At 35.9% G+C, this 19,821-nt stretch overlaps 1 protein-coding gene across 3 annotated transcripts in view; it reads right to left on the reverse strand.

The window, feature by feature from the left end:
• Window positions 1-19,821, reverse strand: part of LOC142345764 (uncharacterized) — a 170,167-nt gene that overhangs the window by 125,888 nt on the left and 24,458 nt on the right. For all 3 annotated transcript variants that reach the window (XM_075398080.1, XM_075398082.1, XM_075398081.1), the window contains exons 3-5: window positions 13,728-14,735; window positions 9,452-9,572; window positions 8,676-9,294 (exon numbers count right to left, since the gene is read on the reverse strand). In XM_075398080.1, the coding sequence (XP_075254195.1) occupies window positions 8,676-9,294; window positions 9,452-9,572; window positions 13,728-14,735 (1,748 nt within the window). The remainder of the gene's footprint in view (window positions 1-8,675; window positions 9,295-9,451; window positions 9,573-13,727; window positions 14,736-19,821) is intronic.

The raw sequence follows: 19,821 nt of genomic DNA on the forward strand, positions 1-19,821 counted from the left end.
TATTTCATGGAAAATTGAGAAAAACTCACGCTCACCGATCAACGCACGCTCTCTTGGAACAAACCTTTTGTGTGGTTGCTTTCAATACATGCTAAGAATCGTTGTTTTGTCAAATTTGAAAACTCTGTAAAAGAAAATTTCTTAGGAACAAGGTAAAACAAAATTTTATTTCATCTTTTTGACTTTCCTTCTTTCAATGGGTTTTGAAAGTTTCCTTCCAATTTTGCATTTATAATAGTAAAATATGATCCCGGATTTTTTTCAAATGTCTTAAAATAACTCACAAAATTTTCCACTGGCATAATATTTTGTTACAAAATTTTTTGACAACGATTGCCTTTGCGTTTTCATAACTCTTTGCCAAAAATTTATGTACCTTTATTTATGATTCTATCTCGCGTAATTGTAAGAGCATTGTTAAATGGACTGTTTTTTTTTAGGGGAGGGGTGCAACAAATGTCCAACGTTTTGAAAATACGTATTTGCTGTCAAATTTTATCAGTAGCATTTGCCGAGCCTGCCATCGGCATCCAATGCTTATAGTTGAGAAAAACGATATTGTGACATTTTTTCCAGGTTCATATCTCAATTTTTCAATCTGAAATGAAACCATGAAATAATCGCAAGAGAATGGTTTCAATATTTTCTCCTCACCGAGTGCTAACTTCCTGCATTCCGAGAAATTGCAACTTCAGAGAAATTGCTCTTTTCAGAGAAAAACGAATGTTAGGCTGTCAAGAGACTTAAAAAACATTATTTGAAATAAACTGCACTGACGGAATTCAATTTTTTCAAAAAAAAATGTTTCCTAAATTATACTCCTAAAATTGAAATGTCCTGAAAACATTCCAATACAAATTGACTTTTCTAATTTGTCAATAGTTCTGCACTAAAGTCATGAGTTTCGCTGAAAATTACCTTGAGGGAAATTATTTAATGCTGCATTCATTGATACTGTTTCAACTTCATTTTTTCATTGCTTTTTATTAACTGCTGGTTGTTAAGTTGTTCTGTAAGTTGGTAAACAAATTTAGGTATCAGATTCTGAATGGATCTTTAATTATTTGTCTCAATTCTCTAAAAAGAACTATTGCCTGTCCTTACTGGGCGAGCAATCCACTTACAAGTTGCGAATGAAGAATTCATTAACCTTTTAACAACAATTTCCTATTGGTCTTTCATTTCCGAAACAAAGCGGGCAGATAGCCAGAAAATAGCCGCAACAGCTTTGTAGAACTGCAGTTTCTGAAAGGTTATAAAAACAGACCAAAAAAGATCTTTTTTTTTTTCATTAATTGCTGATATAATTTTTTATTAGGAGCTTTTATAACTTATTGCTGCTTCGATTAACTTCCCTCAAACAAACTTCAATCACAGCGACATACTCATTTTAACTTATCTCCTTGAATTAAAGTAAAGTCATTTTGAAAGTGGGGAAGTCATTTTTGAGACTGAGGTTAGTCACGAGTGACCAAAAACGCTAATGAACAAAAAAAAACCGCTCCACTAAAAGAAGAAAACTCTATGAATGAATGACCAAAAATCTTGGCGACGAAATATCAAAAAATGCCCTGAGTTACAATCGGAAGAATTGAACAACCGAATGCCATGAACTGCAAAATATTTAAAGCAACATCAAATTTTGATAGTCAGCAAAGCAAACCTAAATGCGCAACAATAAACAGAAAAAAATCTAAAGCAAATGATGAAAAACAATTATTTTTTTCAAAAGCCAGTCTTGTGAAAACCAGCGATATACATCAACACAAACCTTTATATAAAAATTCACACTGCGCATCTTTAGAGTGCTTACACAATACAACAACTTTACTGAAACCAATGAAAGAAAAAAAGGGCAAAAAACAAAGCTGGCAGAACTCAGAATCCCTTGAAACTAGTAGCCTCAAAATAACTAAAAACTAAATTCGTTTACTACAGCATACCATACAACTTTAAACGCAAAAAAACCAAATTCTATAACGCAAATTTAAACGCAAATTCTATAAGGCGAAAAAGGACACCACTCCCACCAAATAAAAAAAGATACAAACGTTTATTGAAACAATTGAACAACGATTGGTATATACATCAAACATAGCAGCAAAGAACCGTTACCCATAACTTTACCAAAATTATACAATAAAAGGCCTATTAAAACTGTTATCATTGAGACTAAGCGGCATCACAAAAAAGCACAACAACACAGGCAGAAAAGAGAAATCCATTTATTAACATAGGCAGCAGATTGCCGTAATAGCTGGGAAATAGACTTGTGGGACGCAGAGCACAAATAGAAACATATACAGAATTGAAGTGAAAAAGTTATCACCGCCGCTTAAAAAGTGCGAGAAAAACTTTCGGTGATAAATCAATATCGCTTATTCCAATTCACTAGGCAGAACCTTCCAATTCATTACGCAGAAACCTTTCTTTTACCTTCATTTGAGTCACCAAAAGAAGCTCTACATACATCAATTATCAAAAAGCAAGTTGCCATATGCACTGATTTTTCAAAATTCCACTTAAAGATCCAAAAACAAAGAAATTAATGAAAAGCCAAAAAAATCAACTAGAAAATGGGAAAATATGTGCCCATTTTGAGCTTAAAACACAATGTAAGGCTCTCAAAGGCACAGTAGTATGAAATTCAGAGAGTTACAATAATAGCGCATCGAAGAATTTTTGTAGAATATTTCCACAAAACAACCAAATTGTAAGCAAAAAAATTGCTCCAATTGGAGGAAAAACGATTATCTATATGCGTCATTCTGCCAAAAAACCCTATTTCAATGATGAAAAGTCATTCACTGACTTAAGCGCATGACCATAAAAACATAACCGGCTAACGAGACAGAGGGGGTCAAACTTTCATGTCTGAGAACCGCCCTTCACACCTTATTGTCTCAAATCAGTTTTGGTGACTCGCATAACTTAGAAACTTAAGGGCTGTAAGAGCGCTGCCCGGCCACTTAATGCCCTACGAGCGCTACCGGTGTATCCCGTTTTTGAGGACTAAAATTCAAATGGGTCAGACGAAAAATTGGTCAAGCAAAAAATTGCATAAAAAAGGCCCACAAGACTATAACTGTTACCAACATCGTTTGCGAGCAATTAAGCACCGCAATTAAGCTAAACTCAGCTTACAGCCTCGCGCCTATAAACATAACAGACTCACGTCGGGCGAACTGCTCTCAAACGATCAATGAGCGGTTGCCTTCGGTAGTTGGCAGCTCAGGCTGAGGAATGCTAACATTAGGTGGTGACAGAGCGAGAGCGTGTGTGTGGTGGGGAGCAAGCGTAGTGGGGCGTTGTCAAGTGATCGGTCGTAGAGTTGCAAAGGCCAGATGAGAGGGAGCTTCTAATCGACAGGCGGACAGGTGGAGGAGGGTGGACAATGGCAGTGTTGGGAGGGGGTAATGGGGGCTGATGGCGGGAGGGGGGGGGGTTACTGGGGGGGGCAAATTTTTAGACTAAGAACCACCCTTCACACCATGAAGTTGTCACCTCAAAACCGTTCTGGAGAATCGCATTCTTTAAGAAATCGCATAAAAAGACCACAGAACTAATTGCTACAAACTTCGTTTAAAAGCAATTGAAAACAAGTACCAACAAAAACATTAAAACCACTGCTATGAACTCAGCCAACAATTAATAAGAAAATGAACAACAAATACAGGCAAAACTGAAAAACTGGCTCAAAGTACACAAACAAATCCACTAGCTATGAACTTGAGTCAATAGTTAGTTTCATTTATTCCTCTCTGCAACCCATGATAACTACCCTTAATGAGACCAATTGATAAGAATACAAAACTCAAAAATTCGCCAGTATTTTTTGAAAACAAAAAGTGTTAAATTCATAAAAAGTCATCTAAAACTAATATTCTAATTCACTTATGCCTCCTTTGCAACAGATTAACTGTACATAAATGAGACTAAATAATAAGCGAACAGAAATAAAAAATACAAGCAAAAAAAAAGAATTCACTTATACTTGATGACGACAATTATTCGAAATCATAAAAAACATTAGCCGCTCATTGATGGATTCAAGCAATAGCATATTGCAGCAATTATAAAAACACATTCAACCTTTTAATAGCACTCGAGAGAAACAACACTGAAAACAGAGGTCAAATTGCCGCACGTGAATAACCATTCACACGCAAACATCGAAAAATTTTTTTGAACACCGAATTCTCACCGAACTTTAAAAGTTGTTTTAAAAGACTCACAATTCAAACTTACTTGGTTTTTCGTTCCCTTTGATACTCCAGTGTGACTAAAATCAACTATTTTGACTTCCTATTGGCACCAAAAAGTCGAAAAAACTGAAAAGATCTGAACATAGCCGGCAGATTGCCGGAATAGCTACGAAAGAATAGACTTGCTTGCCGTATGATAGAGATCGAAACAGATACAGATATAAGTTGAAAAAGTTGTCGACGCCGCTAAAAAAGCTATGTAAAAAATTTAACGATAAACTAATAAAGCTTGTTAAAATTCATTGCACAAGCCTTTTCATTAGGGACCCTTATGAGTTCCTTTCACCTTAAACTAATTCAAAATAAACTTAAATTTTAAAGTGCAAAAGTCATTTTATTGAGTGAGGTAAGTCACTTATGATCAAAATCTGATCATGCAAAAAATTTTTGCTAGAGAGAGTGAGAAATGACGTCACGCGCGCAAAAGCAGTTAGTGAGAGGAAGAAGTCATTCAGAAAATTTGACATTTTCAGCTTTGCTGTGTGAACAAATGTAAAACGAAAACAGAGCGTCAGACGACGAAACAAAAAAACATAGCAGGAAAAGTCCTGACGTACAATTCAAAGAATTTTCATTGACTTAACAAACAACTAGACCTAGAACGGACAATGAGTGAATTGGGAAAACCATTTCTAAAACAAATCAAATGAAAAACCAAAAAAAAAAACAGAAAATCAATGTCAAAATGCTGCTAGGGAGAACAAAAAACCACTAGTGAGATATGTGATTTTGATTCTACCAAAAAACTAGGTCCACAATGAGCTGTGAATGGATTGGGCAAACTATTTAGAAAAAATCCGATCCAAAAAATCGAAAAAACAGTAAAAATCAGAGTGAAATTGCCGCATGTGAACAAAAAACCAATACCGAGAAATCAAATTTTTGTTCAAACACCGTTTTCTCACTCTACATTAAAATTAGAGCGAAAAAAATTTACGCCGCAAAACCACTCGCTTTTTCGCTCTATTTTTGTTTCGGCGCTACCAAAATCACCACTCCAATTTGACTTCAAAAATCATGAAAATGTGTGAACAGATCTTACAAAAAAAAACATAGCCAGAAGAATTCCGGAAACGACTCGAAGTGAAAATGCAATTAAACGCCATCCAACTACTCATCAAACAAAACGTGCCTTCACTAATTTATGATTATCTTGAAGCAAAACCATGAAACAAAAAAGTAAAGACAATAAAATCAAATCTGTTAAAATATAAAAAATCTGATCAAATTTTGTTATAAATTGAGATACCGAAAAAACTATCTCTGCAAAATAACTTCATCAAAACAACTAGTACTTACTTAAACCACCTATGTGAATTTTAAAAAAATACTTTAGGCTAAGTTATGAAAAGAAAGCTCTTAAAAACAACTTTCACTGAAAAACTGGAAAAATTTATCAATTTTTTTTTAAATTTCAAAAGCATATAAATCCAAATAAAAATTCCCATAGCCAATAGGATATCCAGTTGCTCGCAAAACAATAGGCAAGTCATAATAGGCTATAAAGCTTAGCTAAAAACAGAAAAAAAAACGAAACATTGGAAAAAATTTAAAATAATTCCAATTTTCGCTATTTTTTTGTCATATTTCTCAACAAAAAAATGATTTTTACCCACAAAATTGTATCCAATTGTTACCATAAATTTGCTCAATTAGAAGGGGTTACTTCAATACCCATTTAAGCCAGTAAAACAAAATAATCGTCAAAAAAACGCAAAAATTAGCCCGATAATCAGAAAAATACATTAAAAACCTCCGAATTATCATAAAATTCACATTAATTTCAAAAAACCTTCAAATCACTACCGAAACCAGCCTAAAATTTTTTTTAAAAAACATACCCGGCAGATTGCCGGAAAATAACCGCCGTTGATTCCAATAAGCATGATTGGGACAAAAATGATTGGGACAAATTTGTACAAAAACATTTTTTAAGTCCGATTTATTTTGATGGCATTTCGTAGTTGAACATAATGTACTTCTGTTTGTTAGAGAGGCTACAGGGGCTACTATCAATACCAATAAGCAGTAGATATGGTAACTAAGACATATAGGAACGACGCTCAAATAGCGGGCATCTAAAATTGGGCTTTATGGGTTTATCCCGTTTCTATTTCTGACTTCAATTTTTTATACTGACTCTGCTCATTTTGAATTGCTTTGCTGAGCAACCGATGTTCAAAATCACTTTTAGCAGAATGAAAGAAGAGAGAAACTAGCCTAGAGAAGTCAAAAAGATATCACGCAAAATGTTGAAAAATGAGGTAAAGCGAAACATTTTTTTATTCGACGAAGTAAAAAAACATAAGAGGACAAATCCTGACGTATAATTCAAAGAATTTTAATTGACAATTACAATGAAAAACTAGACCTAGAATGGACTATGAGTGAATTGAGAAAAACCATTTAAAAAAATCAGATGAAAAGACAAAAAAAACAGAAAATCAATGTCAAAATGCTGCTAGGGAGAACAAAAAACCACTAGTGAGATATGTAATTTTGATTGTCACAAGAAACTAGGTCCAGAATGAGCTGTGAATGGATTGGGAAAACAATTTAGAAAAAATCCGATCCAAAAAATCGAAAAAACAGTAAAAATCAGAGTGAAATAACCACAAAAACCACTACCGAGAAACCGAATTTTTGTTCAAACACCGTTTTCTCACTCTACTTTAAAATTAGAGCGAAAAAAATTTACGCCGAAAAACCGCTCGCTTTTTTGCTCCATTTCCTGTTTCGGCGTGACCAAAATCACTACTCCAATTTGACTTCAAAAATCATGAAAATGTGTGAACAGATCTTAAAAAAAAAGACAGCGCCCCAATACAATTCAAATTCTTTGAATTGTAAAAAAAATAGGAGCGCTATTATAGCCAGCTGAGAAGATGAGGGCGGCTATTAATGATAACCAAACCTCTTGACCAAAATAAATAAAAAAAACTGCTTTAAAATGCCGCACGTGAACAAAAAAATTTTGCTCGCTTAGAGAAAATTTTTTTACACATCAATTTCTCGCTCTCAAACAGCGGTATGAACAAAAACCACTCACTTTTCGCTCCGCTCTTTACGTTTGTTCAGTACCAAAATTACTCCAAATTTTTTCACGCGTTTCATTTCCCGCTTCAAAATTCACTCCAATAAAATTAATTAAAAAAAAGGACTTCTCCAATACTCCTCTTCGAGTCGTAAAAAGACAGCGCCCCAATACAATTCAAAATCTTTGAATTGTAAAAACCGATAGCACCGCAATATAGCTCCGCTTAGCTTACAGCTTCGCAGCTATAAAAAAAAGACTACGCAACAATACAATCCAAATCCTTGGGATTGTAAAAACATACCCGGCAGATTGCCGGAAAATAGCCGCCGTTGATTCCAATAAGCATGATTGGGATTGAAATAACAGAAGATATTGAAAAAAAAAGATTTTTGTACAAAAACATTTTTTTAATTCCGATTTATTTTGATGTTTCTTCGAGACTTGATACTTCTGTTTCTTGATACTTCTGTTTCTTAGAGAGAGGCTACAGGGGCTACTATCAATAACAATAAGCATTAGAGAGAGGTAACTAATACTTATAGGACCGACGTTCAAATAGCGGGCATCTAAAATTGGGCTTTATGGGTTTATCCCGTTTCTATTTCTGACTTCAATTTTTTATACTGACTCTGTTCATTTTGAATTGTTTGCAGAGCAACTGATGTTCAAAATCACTTTTAGCAGAATGAGAGAAGAGAGAAACTAGCCTAGAGAAGTCAAAAAGATTTCACGCAAAATGTTGCAAAGGCGGCAAAATGAGGTAAAGCGAAACATTTTTTTATTCGACGAAGTAAAAAAACATAGCAGGACAAGTCCTGACGTACAATTCAAAGAATTTTCATTGACAAAACAGAAAACTAGACCGAGAACAGACTATAAATGGATTGGGAAAACCAATTACAAAAAAATCCGATCCAAAAAATCGAAAAAACAGTAAAAATCAGAGTGAAATTGCCGCATGTGAACAAAAAACCACTAGCGAGAAAGCGAATTTTTGTTCAAACACCGTTTTCTCACTCTACTTTAAATTTAGAGCGAAAAAATTTCACGCCGCAAAACCACTCGCTTTTTCGCTCCACTTCCTGTTTCGGCGTGACCAAAATCACTACTCCAATTTGACTTCAAAAATCATGAAAATGTGTGAACAGATCTTAAAAAAAAAAAAAGAGAGCGCCCCAATACAATTCAAATTCTTTGAATTGTAAAAAATAGGAGCGCTATAATAGCCGGCTGAGAAGATGAGGGCGGCTATTAAAAAAAAATAAGAGAAAGCCAATAATAGTTTCAGCTATCGCTTTGCGGTTATTAAAGAGATGAGCCAAGAATGCGAACACTGTAGGCAAACACAGCAGAGAAGAGTAAGGTTAATGAACCTGAAAGTTAGGGTAGATCTCAATCAGCGGTGGAGGTAGCAGTTGACTTTCTGAGGGTACAATTCCAGAAGATGACACAGTGCCAGTAGCAGCCACCGTCTGTGGAGACATTCCCAAACCCAAGCCATACCCCGAGACGAACGACTGTGACCCGCCTATCAACCCCCCAGACGCTTCATGAGTTCCACCAGTTAATGATGATGAGGATGCCAACCCAGACGTGGCGACTCCAGACGAGCCGCTGTTTTGCTGTAGAGCTCCAATGTTAGACTGGCTGTTGCCACCACTTTGATTTGAGACACCCTGCGTGGCAACAGCGCTTATTGTATTAATGCTCGAGGTATTGGGATTGTTATTGCTAGTTGAGGAGGCCGTGATTGCCTGTTGCGGTACCGGAGTAAGTTGAGTGGAGGTTGAGTTGTGCTGAGCCGAGGCATGTGTTACATTTCCGATCCCCGAACACGAACTATTGGCATTACTAGAACTGCTGACACCTGTTGACGTCGTCGTAGCAGTTGCAGCAGTGGTGACAATTTCTGGACTTCTGTACGTTTTCTTGGTGTTTTGAAACTGTACTGCAATGTAAATGGACGAAAGCGAACCAGACTGTACTTGTTTACTAAACAAAACATAACTTGACTGTAAAGGAAAGGTGTTCAATCTCCTCGAAAAAAAATGGTCGAAATATATCAACCGAGAAGCAAAAATTTGCTCATGCATTTTATTGAGCGCACACAAGAACGAAGGTCTAGGTTATTTGTCAAGCGGAAACTAACTTGAGCACTAATTTGGCGACGGTGAGCCTACAGAGTCGATGCAAGCTACGAGGTCCTCTATCATCCAACTGGGTGAATACATTGATCTGCATACTCGGGTTCCCACCGCCCACTGGAACATCTAAAGAACACAAAAAATTGATTTCGAAGATTCATTACCTGTGAGCTGTGCAACAATTATTACCGAGTTGCCCGAAAAAAACTTTCCAGGCTCTAACACTCTATAGGAACTTTCATTATCCTTTAAATTGGCACATTTACAGAGAAACCTATCAATCTAGTCAATGATGAAGAATAAAATGTTTGCAGTCTCCCAAGTGAACTCCCCGAATTATTTTAGTCAACCAGTGACTGAAAGAAGATATCCAGCAACCAGAACAGAAGGAAAACATTCTAAAATGGAAAACTAGAGCACCTGATGACAAACTTTCTCCTACACATTTTGAAATCGTGACCAAGTGGTCTTTCAAAGAGATCAAACAAAATGTTAAACTATTCAAAGCTCACAACTAAACCTTCCGAGACATCTAAAGACGAAGAAAGACTTCCGTCTGCCAAAATTTGTTATCATGAAAAAATGTATCACAATATTTGTGAAGCAAACTTATAATTTTAAGTTACATAACGATATAACTTAAAATTCCACCCCACAATCAAATCTCTTGATTGCTATATATTGCTCAAACGATTCAAACCATAGAGCAAGAAAATACGACGAAAAATTGACCCCAAACAACAACGAGGTTGACACGGGCAGACTACCTTAAAAAAGTAATAAAAATTTAATTTCGATTAGATTATAAAATCTAAATTTAGATTTATAAGTGAGCGCAAAAGTCAATAAAATGACCTCTGCACTAACTTTTAAATCAAATTTGAGAAAAGAAGTTTGGATTAAATTTAAAAAGAGGTCAACCAAGCTAGATAATCACATGGTAAGTCAAGAGTGAAGTAATTCAGGTTTGCCTGCGTAACTCATCAAATGATTGATCTAAAAAAATTTGTTATCAAATCATAAACCCACATGCGAAAAATAACAGCAAAACAATTCAAAAAGAGAACTCCTTATTGAGATTCAGAAAAATCACCAGAAAAGTTAATATAAAGAGCCTTTCGGTCAGTAAGATTAGCTAAAAAATGTAACCACTAACTATTTGAATGAGTCATCAGAAATCTGATCAGACTGGATATTATTGATACTCAGAGAAAAACTGTAAAATCAAGATTCATTTTATTTTAAAAAGAAATCAAAGTTAAAAATCAATACGAAAACAAACAACTAAATATACCCCCTTTGCTCCACTAAAAAGCAGCTATGACTTCTTGTCAATGAGGTTAATTAACACAACTATTAATTCGCCAAAAAACAAAAGTGAGGGGCAAAATGTTTTTGAAAATAAAAAATTCAAAAAGTTTAAATACTATTAGCTGCCAAATGGACACATCAAATTTAAGGCAAAATTCAGAAAACTTGAAAAGACTGTTCAAACACATAGCTTTTCGGTCAGATAAATTAGCTACAAATTAGATTCATTAACTAATTTGACTGATGCTTAGCGGAAGGCTGATTACACTTGTTAAAATTGATAGAACAAGAGATAAATCAACAAAAAACAGCAAGCACTAGACTTTAACGACAAAGAAATTTCAAAACAAAAAAAAAACAAAACATTATTTAAGTTCAATTATTTTTCGTTAGGATTTAAATGAGACCCTGTCAGCAAAACTTAGACTCAGAGAACAGAGACTCAGAGACAAAGAAAAAACGGCCAAAATTCAGAAATTTCGGAATTCAAAATTCAGTTCAGCAAAAACAGAAGTCAGATGACCGCACGTGAAAAGAAATCGACCCAAAAATGAAAAAAAATGTATTCAAGACCAAATCTATGCAGTTCTAAAAACCACGATGAGACCACTAATATCCACGTTATCACTACAAAATTTCAACAAAAAACCGTTTTAATTCTATACTTTACGCCTGACGGTCTTTCTAGTGATACCACAACCCATGTGGAAAAAACTGAACAAGACATAAACCAGGTAACGTCGAGTGAATTTCTCACGTAAGACAGAGGACTACAATTTATTTTGGAGGGGAGGTAGTGTATAAATGCTTTACGGTGCAAAAAGACAACCCCCACAATGAGTTTTAACCACGGACCTGCAGCATGTCAGTCAGACATCTGGACCACTAAGCTAAAGCGGTTTTGACTCTTTCGCTCACAATCGCTTTTATACTAGCACCAAATTTTCAGAAGAACAGCAACTTCGATCAATTAAAAATGAAGAACCCAAGCGTGAAAAAGTCACTCAAGACCGCAAAAACTGCTAAGTAAAAATTTTGCGCAAAAAACCCGTACGTTTATAATGAATGCTTCAAACTTTGATAGTGAGCAACTAAATAACACCCTTAAGCATATACCTGGTTCCTCGCCAACTTAAAGTGGGGTCAGACCAAAAAAAGTGAAAGGCTTAAAATAAAATTCTAAACAGTACAAATCTAATAGTCATGCAGCCTGAACGTGGAAGTGCTTGAAGTAGTTTTGTCTTCTCATTGAAAATGAAAAAATACTACTGCAAAAACTAATCTGTCAAAAAGACAAAAACTAGAACAATTTTCAAAAAAGTCAAAAAGAATAAAGACAATAACGCAAAAGTAAAAAACCAGCGAACAAACAAGAACTTGAGCAAAATTCAGTTCTTGAAATGCAAATTTAAAAAGATCTTACAGTATTCTATGAAAATTAAAAATAGAAAAGTAGGCGTTCGATGCTGACTGAAGACACAAAACACCCCAAGAATTTCCCAGGGAAAATAAAACATTTGCAAAGCCCGTTCACCAGAACATAAACTTTGCGCCAAAAAAACTTTTATGAAAGCGATTTTTTTTTACAAATCTAAAGCTTCATGTCCATTATTTTAAAAGATTAACCGAATTTGCAGGCAACCGTGAATGACTGCCATTGAGCAATTAAAATTTCGATTATTAAAAATTAAATTAAAAACAACCGACTAAACGTCGGAAGAATTGCTCTCGAACGACTAGTGGGAGCTCTAAATGAATTGCAGCCTGCTTCAGTCGGGGGGGGGGGGGGGGCAGAAGGATGGAGGGAGCCTAAATGGGACTAAGAAGTTCAATAGTGGGCTTCAAATAACCACAGAGGTTAGCATATACCACTATTAAGATTTAAAGTAAAAAATGGCACCAGTTTTGGCGCGCTTTTCATTTGACTTTTAGTATTAAATTGCTGCCAATTGAGTTCAGCTGCATGAAATTGTGATTGAGAGAGAATTTTAGATCACGCGAAACGCAAAAAGTCAAGGGCGTAAAAGTCACTCGAAAAGTCAAAATTGTTATGCAAAAATTTTGGATAAAAAAACACACACGTTTAAAATAATTGCTATGAACTTCGTTCAAGAGCAATTAAAGATTTTACAGTATTCTATAAAATTAAAAATAGACAAGTAGACGTTAGATGTCAATTGAAGACACACAAAAAAACACAGGCTAAGAATTTCCCAAGGAAAATAAAAACAATTGCTAAGCCCGTTCACCAGAACATAGTCTGTGCGACAAAAAAGTGTTCATTGAAAGCAAATTTTTACAAATCTAAAGCTTCATGCCCATTATTTTAAACGACTAACCTAACTTGCAGGCAACCGCGAATAACTCGAATAACTCCCATTGAGCAATTAAAACTTGGATTGATAAAAATTAAATTAAAAAGTCCCGGGAAAACAGCATAAGAAATCGGGAGATAGAGAAACTTATTGAACAGTTTTAATCGTAACGTTTTGTTCTTCCCCAAACGCGACAATTATTTTTTCCAAAGCTTTGTTTGAAACCAAAAGCCATTGCTCAGCCTGCTTTCAGAACATTTACAGTTAAGTCCTTTAGTCGACAAGAAAATGCCAAAATAACAAAAATCTGAACAAATTATATGGAGATTATATAGATATGGAGACAATTGATCCGATGAAGAATGTTTTACACAAATATAGTAGAAACAATCATGTAAAGTTATTTTTAAAGTTCTGAGATAATTTTAGTTAATGAAATTTGTTTGAAGGTGATTAAGATAACATCTTTCCTGGTTAATTCAAAACTGATTATTACAGTGTAATAAATGTGACTAAAATCTGACATGTTTTGCGGTAAAAAAAATGTTGAATGTTTCAGCAGCACCTATAAGAACCATAACTTTTGATATTCTTCTGTTTTATTCTCTAAATCTAGGCAGCTTAATTTAATGCAATACCAAAACGAATTCATTACCTTGTGTTGTTGGGATAGAACTGATCGGTTCATTCACATTAACTGATTGTGAAGTCACATTTACAGACTGCGTCCACCCAGTGGAAGTCGAAACAGCAACAGAGGGTTGCGCCGTTGTCACGCTTTGAGTCGGAGGAATTGTTGCAGTACTATCATCAAACGTTATCTGTGAATGTCCATTATGATGGGTAGTCACGTGATGAGGGATAGCGTTGTTGTTATTGATACTATTGTTTGAGGTGGGAATAGAAGAAGCAACAGTAGTCGCCATGATGTTCTCACACTTCTCAGATACGGAACTAGTACCACTGTAACGCTGTACTGTATCACTTGAAGTTGATTTATCGATACCCACTAATTCCTCGCTTTCCTCAAGCGAACAATCCAGCGATACATTTTCAGGTATATGAATAGCGAGTTCGTTTGTCTGAAGAAATGATTCCGATAAAGGCCTGCGACCGCCTCTAATTCTGCGGATACCACTGCTTAATTGCGTAAAGCTACGCCTCTCCTTAAAACTATTATTATCAGAGGTGGACGCTGATCTATTATAGATTTGACAATTGTCTACATGAGTACTGGCACAAGTACAAAAGTCTTTTCTAAGTGACTCTACTAAACAACACTCAGGTGTATAATTTTGACAACCGTTCTCTGTATTTGCTCTTCTAATCTGTTGATTTTTTCCACTCAAACTCGAACGTTCCTTTTTTGGTGTTGATTCAAAGCTATTATTTGAGATTCCTTGAAATTTATTTGGATATGCCGAGTTTGTTGGAACAAGTGGTTCTTCAAAACGATTGCTAGAGCTAAATGACCCAAAACTGCCCTCTGGATCACAATTATTTTCAGTGTCTCCGTTTTCAGAGCCAGTAACGGTATTTGATCTTCTTTTCAGCAGTAAGACATTGGTACTTCTTCTATTGACAATTTTGTTCTGCGCCTTATGGCTGCTTGATTTCAATTGACCTGTTGGTAAACTCTGAACAAAATCGATTCTGTGATCTCCTGAGAAATTACGGACAATTATACCACCAATGCCAAAAAGTTGTCACAAAAGTCTTTATTAGCAGCATGTAATATACCTTTGTCCGGCTATATTATTGCGTTGAATTTGTTGAAGTAATGTTTCTCGCTAGTTTAATTAACATCTTAATAACATAACTTTTGTCTCTTAAATTATTCTTTTCACGTGATTGTTCAGGGCCTGAGCGGGTTTTCAATTTTACTTCGGAGCAGGGCCGAAAGCTATTAGTTTTGTCACTAGAGAAAAGGGGGTTTCAATCTAAGACTGAATTACTTGTCTGCTGATTTATAACTTGACAATCTTGGTTGTGTCGCTTAAATTATTACTTTTTAAGACCTGAGGGCCGTATTTACATTTGAGTAATCACTTATACAAATACATCAAGATTAACTCAAGATAAATAGAACTTCTGGCGCGTGCTGACACGTGCCAGGCAAATAAGATGAACATAGTAAAGTGTACATTGTAAATATAAATACCGGTTAGCACTATCACAAATTCCTCTGTTATGGGTAAATCAAATAACAAAAGATAATTAAATGGTTTTTAGAACAAATATACTTGAGAAAGTTTACAGGATATTAAATAAAGTAAATATACATTTTCTCATCTTTAGGAACAAAACGTACTTTAGGACGTTACACTACCCACGTTTAATGAAAAATTTAGATATAAATTTTTTGATAAAACACACAGATAAAGATGTTAATAAGGAGCCACCCTTAAGTTTCTGTCGCGTTTTCGTCAGTTTCCATAGAGTCGTTATTAAGTTGAAGAAATTCGGGATTCACTCGGTTGGAGAGCATAGAAATTGTCGATTTAGTTCGTCTAATCGGCAAATGTGGCTTTTGTGTAGTTGCAGAGACATCATCTTTGTGATAGGTCATTGTTTTAAGAACGCATATTTCATTGTCAAGGTATTGAATTTCTTCCTCAATTTTCAGTAGACGTGCATCTATATTGTTATCAACGTTTGTCTCTCCAACAATAGTCATCAAATTTTTCATTTTGTGGTCAAGGGACTGTATCTTTGTCAAATCACTGTTTGCAACCGAAACTACTGGTTTGAGAGGGATTTTTCCATCGGAGAATTTCATAAAATTAGGGGTTATTCGTTGGAAAAATTTGATCTTATGATACAGATACATTACTAGAATGTGAAGAAGAAGATTTCCAATGAAGACTGTAATTGTCAGAGTTAGGGAAAGCTTTATTGGAACATAAGATTCTAACTTATCAACAAGAGATGGCTTCAGGAGTTGCATTTTGTGGACTAAAGGGGCTGCTATTTTGTCTAAATCGGCTTGTTTAAGAGTATCAGTTGTACTGATCATTTCTACTCGCAATTGTTGAAACAATTCAATATTAGCATCTGTTTTCGACGTAAAGTAGGGAAGCTTCTCAATTTCGGGTAACGATGAAATCAGGTGTTGAAGAGGGTCAGCAAGTTTAACATCAATTCGAGTGGCTGGAATTGTTCGGCAACTCGAGAGGTCCGGCCGGATTTTAATGTGTTTGCTGATCAATTGAATTCCGCATTGGAGAGTTATTATGCAGAGTCGACATCCCTCCTTCTCTTCACTGGTAGGCAACGAAGCATCGTTCAAATTGTATTCTCTCCACGTAAATGGCTTTGCACTCATGATTAGCCAAATCCCGTAACCGAGATTTCTAGCAGTTTCAGGCGTTGGGAGCATTACCTTTTCGGTTTGGCATACTGAAAGTGCAACGACTGTCGCGTGAAAATAGAGTGTTGCTAAGCAAGATGATTGTGCTAGATGAGTCTCCATTGTTTCGTGACATATACGATAAGTTGAAGATCCTAGACAGTTATCGAGCTGTTGTTGCGTCAATGTAGTCGTCTCCATGGAATCCTGCGAAATTGCCAAGTATGGACCTTCAATGATCCACTGAAGGGCTTCTTTAGGATCCTGTTGGGGCATTGGGATGACGTGCGCACTATAGACGTGAAATGACGTTTGACGGGATGCAAGAGGAATTGCTAGAGTCAAAAGTAATCCTTGTTCAACGGTGGCAATTTCGTAAACAAGTTTGGCATCATAATATGACATGAGATCCTTCATGGGTATTGCAAGTGACAAACGATCTGTTGAATGTTTCTGGCTATCATGAACTGAGTCTAAGACGGCTAACAATGATTCGCGGGGAACTAATGACATTGGTAATCGTTTATCTAACTGAATGGGTATGGAATTTAACAAGTTTATACTATAGGCATATAAAGCTGAACGATAACTTTTGATGTCGGCGTATAAAATTGATAACAGCGAAGCTACAGTATCAAAATTGAAATTTAATAACTGATTCGAGAAAAGCATTTGTGTACAATCTCGTAATAAGTGGAAATTTTTCTCGAAAATGTCGAATTGATCTTGTACTACTTTCCAGTTTTTATTTTGATTATCTTGCATTTCCTGTTGGATTTCCGAAATTTTAGCAATTTCATTAGAGATAAGAAAGAATTTTTCGTTGCTGGCTGACTCAACTTCGATTACATAATCAGTAAGAACTGATGCGTATTCATTAAGTCGTTCAATGTTTTCCGCATTTTTGTGTCCATAATTTTGGCATTTTCCGAACAATCCAGTTATTCCGCATCCTTCCGAACCTGCCATTAAGACTCCGAGTGATCCAAAGAGTGCTATTCCAGCAACTGCGGCAGCTGCTGCTACTGGTGCTGCACGTTTTCGTCTGCTTCTTTGACCATTTTCTTCTTCAGGACTTAAAAATTTCGCGGTAACGTTGCGCATACGTTTCACTTCGTTTTCTGCTGATTTTGTCTCATTTGTGATTTTTGAGAGCATCCAATCCAAGTTGAAAGGTTTATTAGAAGAGTTAAATGGCGCTGAAAAGTTAACTGGGCACAAAATTGACGGTTCTGTCCACATAGTTGCTAATTTTTTCAGCATTTCTTCAATTTGTTTTTTCATTACAAAATCTTACTGCGGAAAAGGAACTAAGAATTCTACGTTAAAAAACTTTTCTGCGAGTAGAGTTTGAGACTCCTTGTGAAATAAAATTCCTTTAGTAAGCGCTTCGTATTTTGTTGGTGTCTCTTCATTAATATTTTCAGAAACCAAGCAGAAAAGAGAAAGAATCGAACAAATTGTTGTTTTCATCGTGAGAGAAGAAAAGTGTACTGTAAGTCGAAAGTCAAACCAAGTGATGTTCATTAGACGCTTACAATGTTGTTCGACTAATATTTGCTCAAGTGTTGACTTTACCATAATGAGATGTTGTTTATTGTATGGTAAATGTTTGCTCTAAGATTGTATACATTTGTTTCCAATTTTGGTGATGTAGATGATTTTGGTGATCTATAAATAAATATAGTTTTCCTAGCTGCGCGGGTCGAGGCAGCGAAAATTGATTATATTAAAAACGCCCAGGTAGGCCACTAGGGCCGGAACTCGACTTCGTGGTTAGTTTATTGTCAGTCTCCAGGAAAGTTATGTTGCAGATTGTTACAGTTTTTCTTTGAGTCTTTTAGATTGAAGCCATGTGTTTTAACATAACTATCTCTGGCAATTTACTAAAATGTTGTTCAAATGGAACGTTCTTCCCAAAGTTCAGTGTGTGGGTTAAATCAGTTATTCCACAATGCCAGGATATCTTAATCAAAAGTGATGTTAAAGATGTGGAAAATTCTGGAGTAGCAGTATTCCTTATGGTTTTGGTTTTGCTGGTAATGCTAGTTGCCGTGCTGATTGGGATGTATTACAGTGAAGGGTTCAGGAATTTGATGTATAGAGCTTTTACAGTTGTTTCCAATTTGGGGAGCTATTTTCCTCGTATGTCATAAATCCTTGCTGATGAGTTATCGGGTACTCCTGCATTCTCAGATGTTTTACAATACTGAACTACATAATTGCATACTCAGATGTTTTACATTACTGAACTACATGACTGGTTCACAACTTGAATGATTGTTAAACGCGTAGCTTTGTTCGGACTTTAAGTGAGCTCTAGACGATGTTAAGTACGCTACCAGTTAATTAAATACCAGATTTGCTCTCTTTCTCTTTTGCTGCCATTTTCTTGTTACAGTTCTGTGTGTTTTAATTTTGTGTAAACATTTTACGTGCATTGTTAACTGTTAAAATAGGTCACTCATTGATTGTTGTTAAATTAATTCGCATGTTGTTCGACTTAAGGTCTTTTGGTTCGTCTGTGACATAGTTATTTTTTCTTTCAGTTGAAATGTCAAGTTTAAATGCTTTCTGTGAGTTATTTAATGATGAAGATGTTTGGACTGGAGTTGGCTGGAACAGAGTGAAGGTATTCTCGGGCGCTGGAAAGAAGAGTTGGGAATCGATTTGTAGTTCTGTTCGTGGAGCTGGTTATGGAAATGTTGTAACGGAGTCAGGTGATTGGTTCAAGGAAGTGATTGTTATAAAGGAGCAAGAATTGTTTTCGATGGACTCGAAGTTTATGTCTGGTATATCGAAGTGCAGGAATACCGATACAATGGTGCGCTTGTGGGGTAGCAACGTCAGTTCAGCTGTCAGAAAGTGCATTGTTAAAGAACTCCATCCTCATGCTGATAGTCGTTTCAGTTCCTCAAAAGCATGGTCTTGTAACGTTGAACATTTGAGCACGTTCGAAGTGCCTTCTAGCCTTGAATTTCGCGTAGTTGCTGGTATTTTGTGCAGTGATAGGTGGTTTACTGAAGCCCATATTGAAGTTTGTGCAGATCATTCAATTTCAATTACTTCTTTCGGCAGGAAGGCTTTTATATATGCTCATGGTGTTAATGCGTCAAAGTGGCTTGTACGAACGGTGAAATCAGTTGAATCCTTCATGGATCTCGTGCAAAAAGGAGCGCCAGCGAATCTACAGTCTACGCTCTCTTTCCATCTAACAGAGCCTGGGGACTTGATTGTACAGCCTTCGATGTTCGGACACGCAGTTCTTACTTTTACCGGACCTGCTTTCGTTGTTGGTTGGGAGGCGAATTCCAAAATGACAAAAGTCGAGGCCTCATGTGCAAACCGGAATATCTCCAGCGGTGTAGGAGTGGAAGAGCAGAGAATTGTCCGAAATTTG

This window comes from Convolutriloba macropyga, chromosome 9, assembly GCF_964194025.1.
Source record: "Convolutriloba macropyga chromosome 9, txConMacr16.3, whole genome shotgun sequence".
NCBI lineage: Eukaryota > Metazoa > Xenacoelomorpha > Acoela > Convolutidae > Convolutriloba > Convolutriloba macropyga.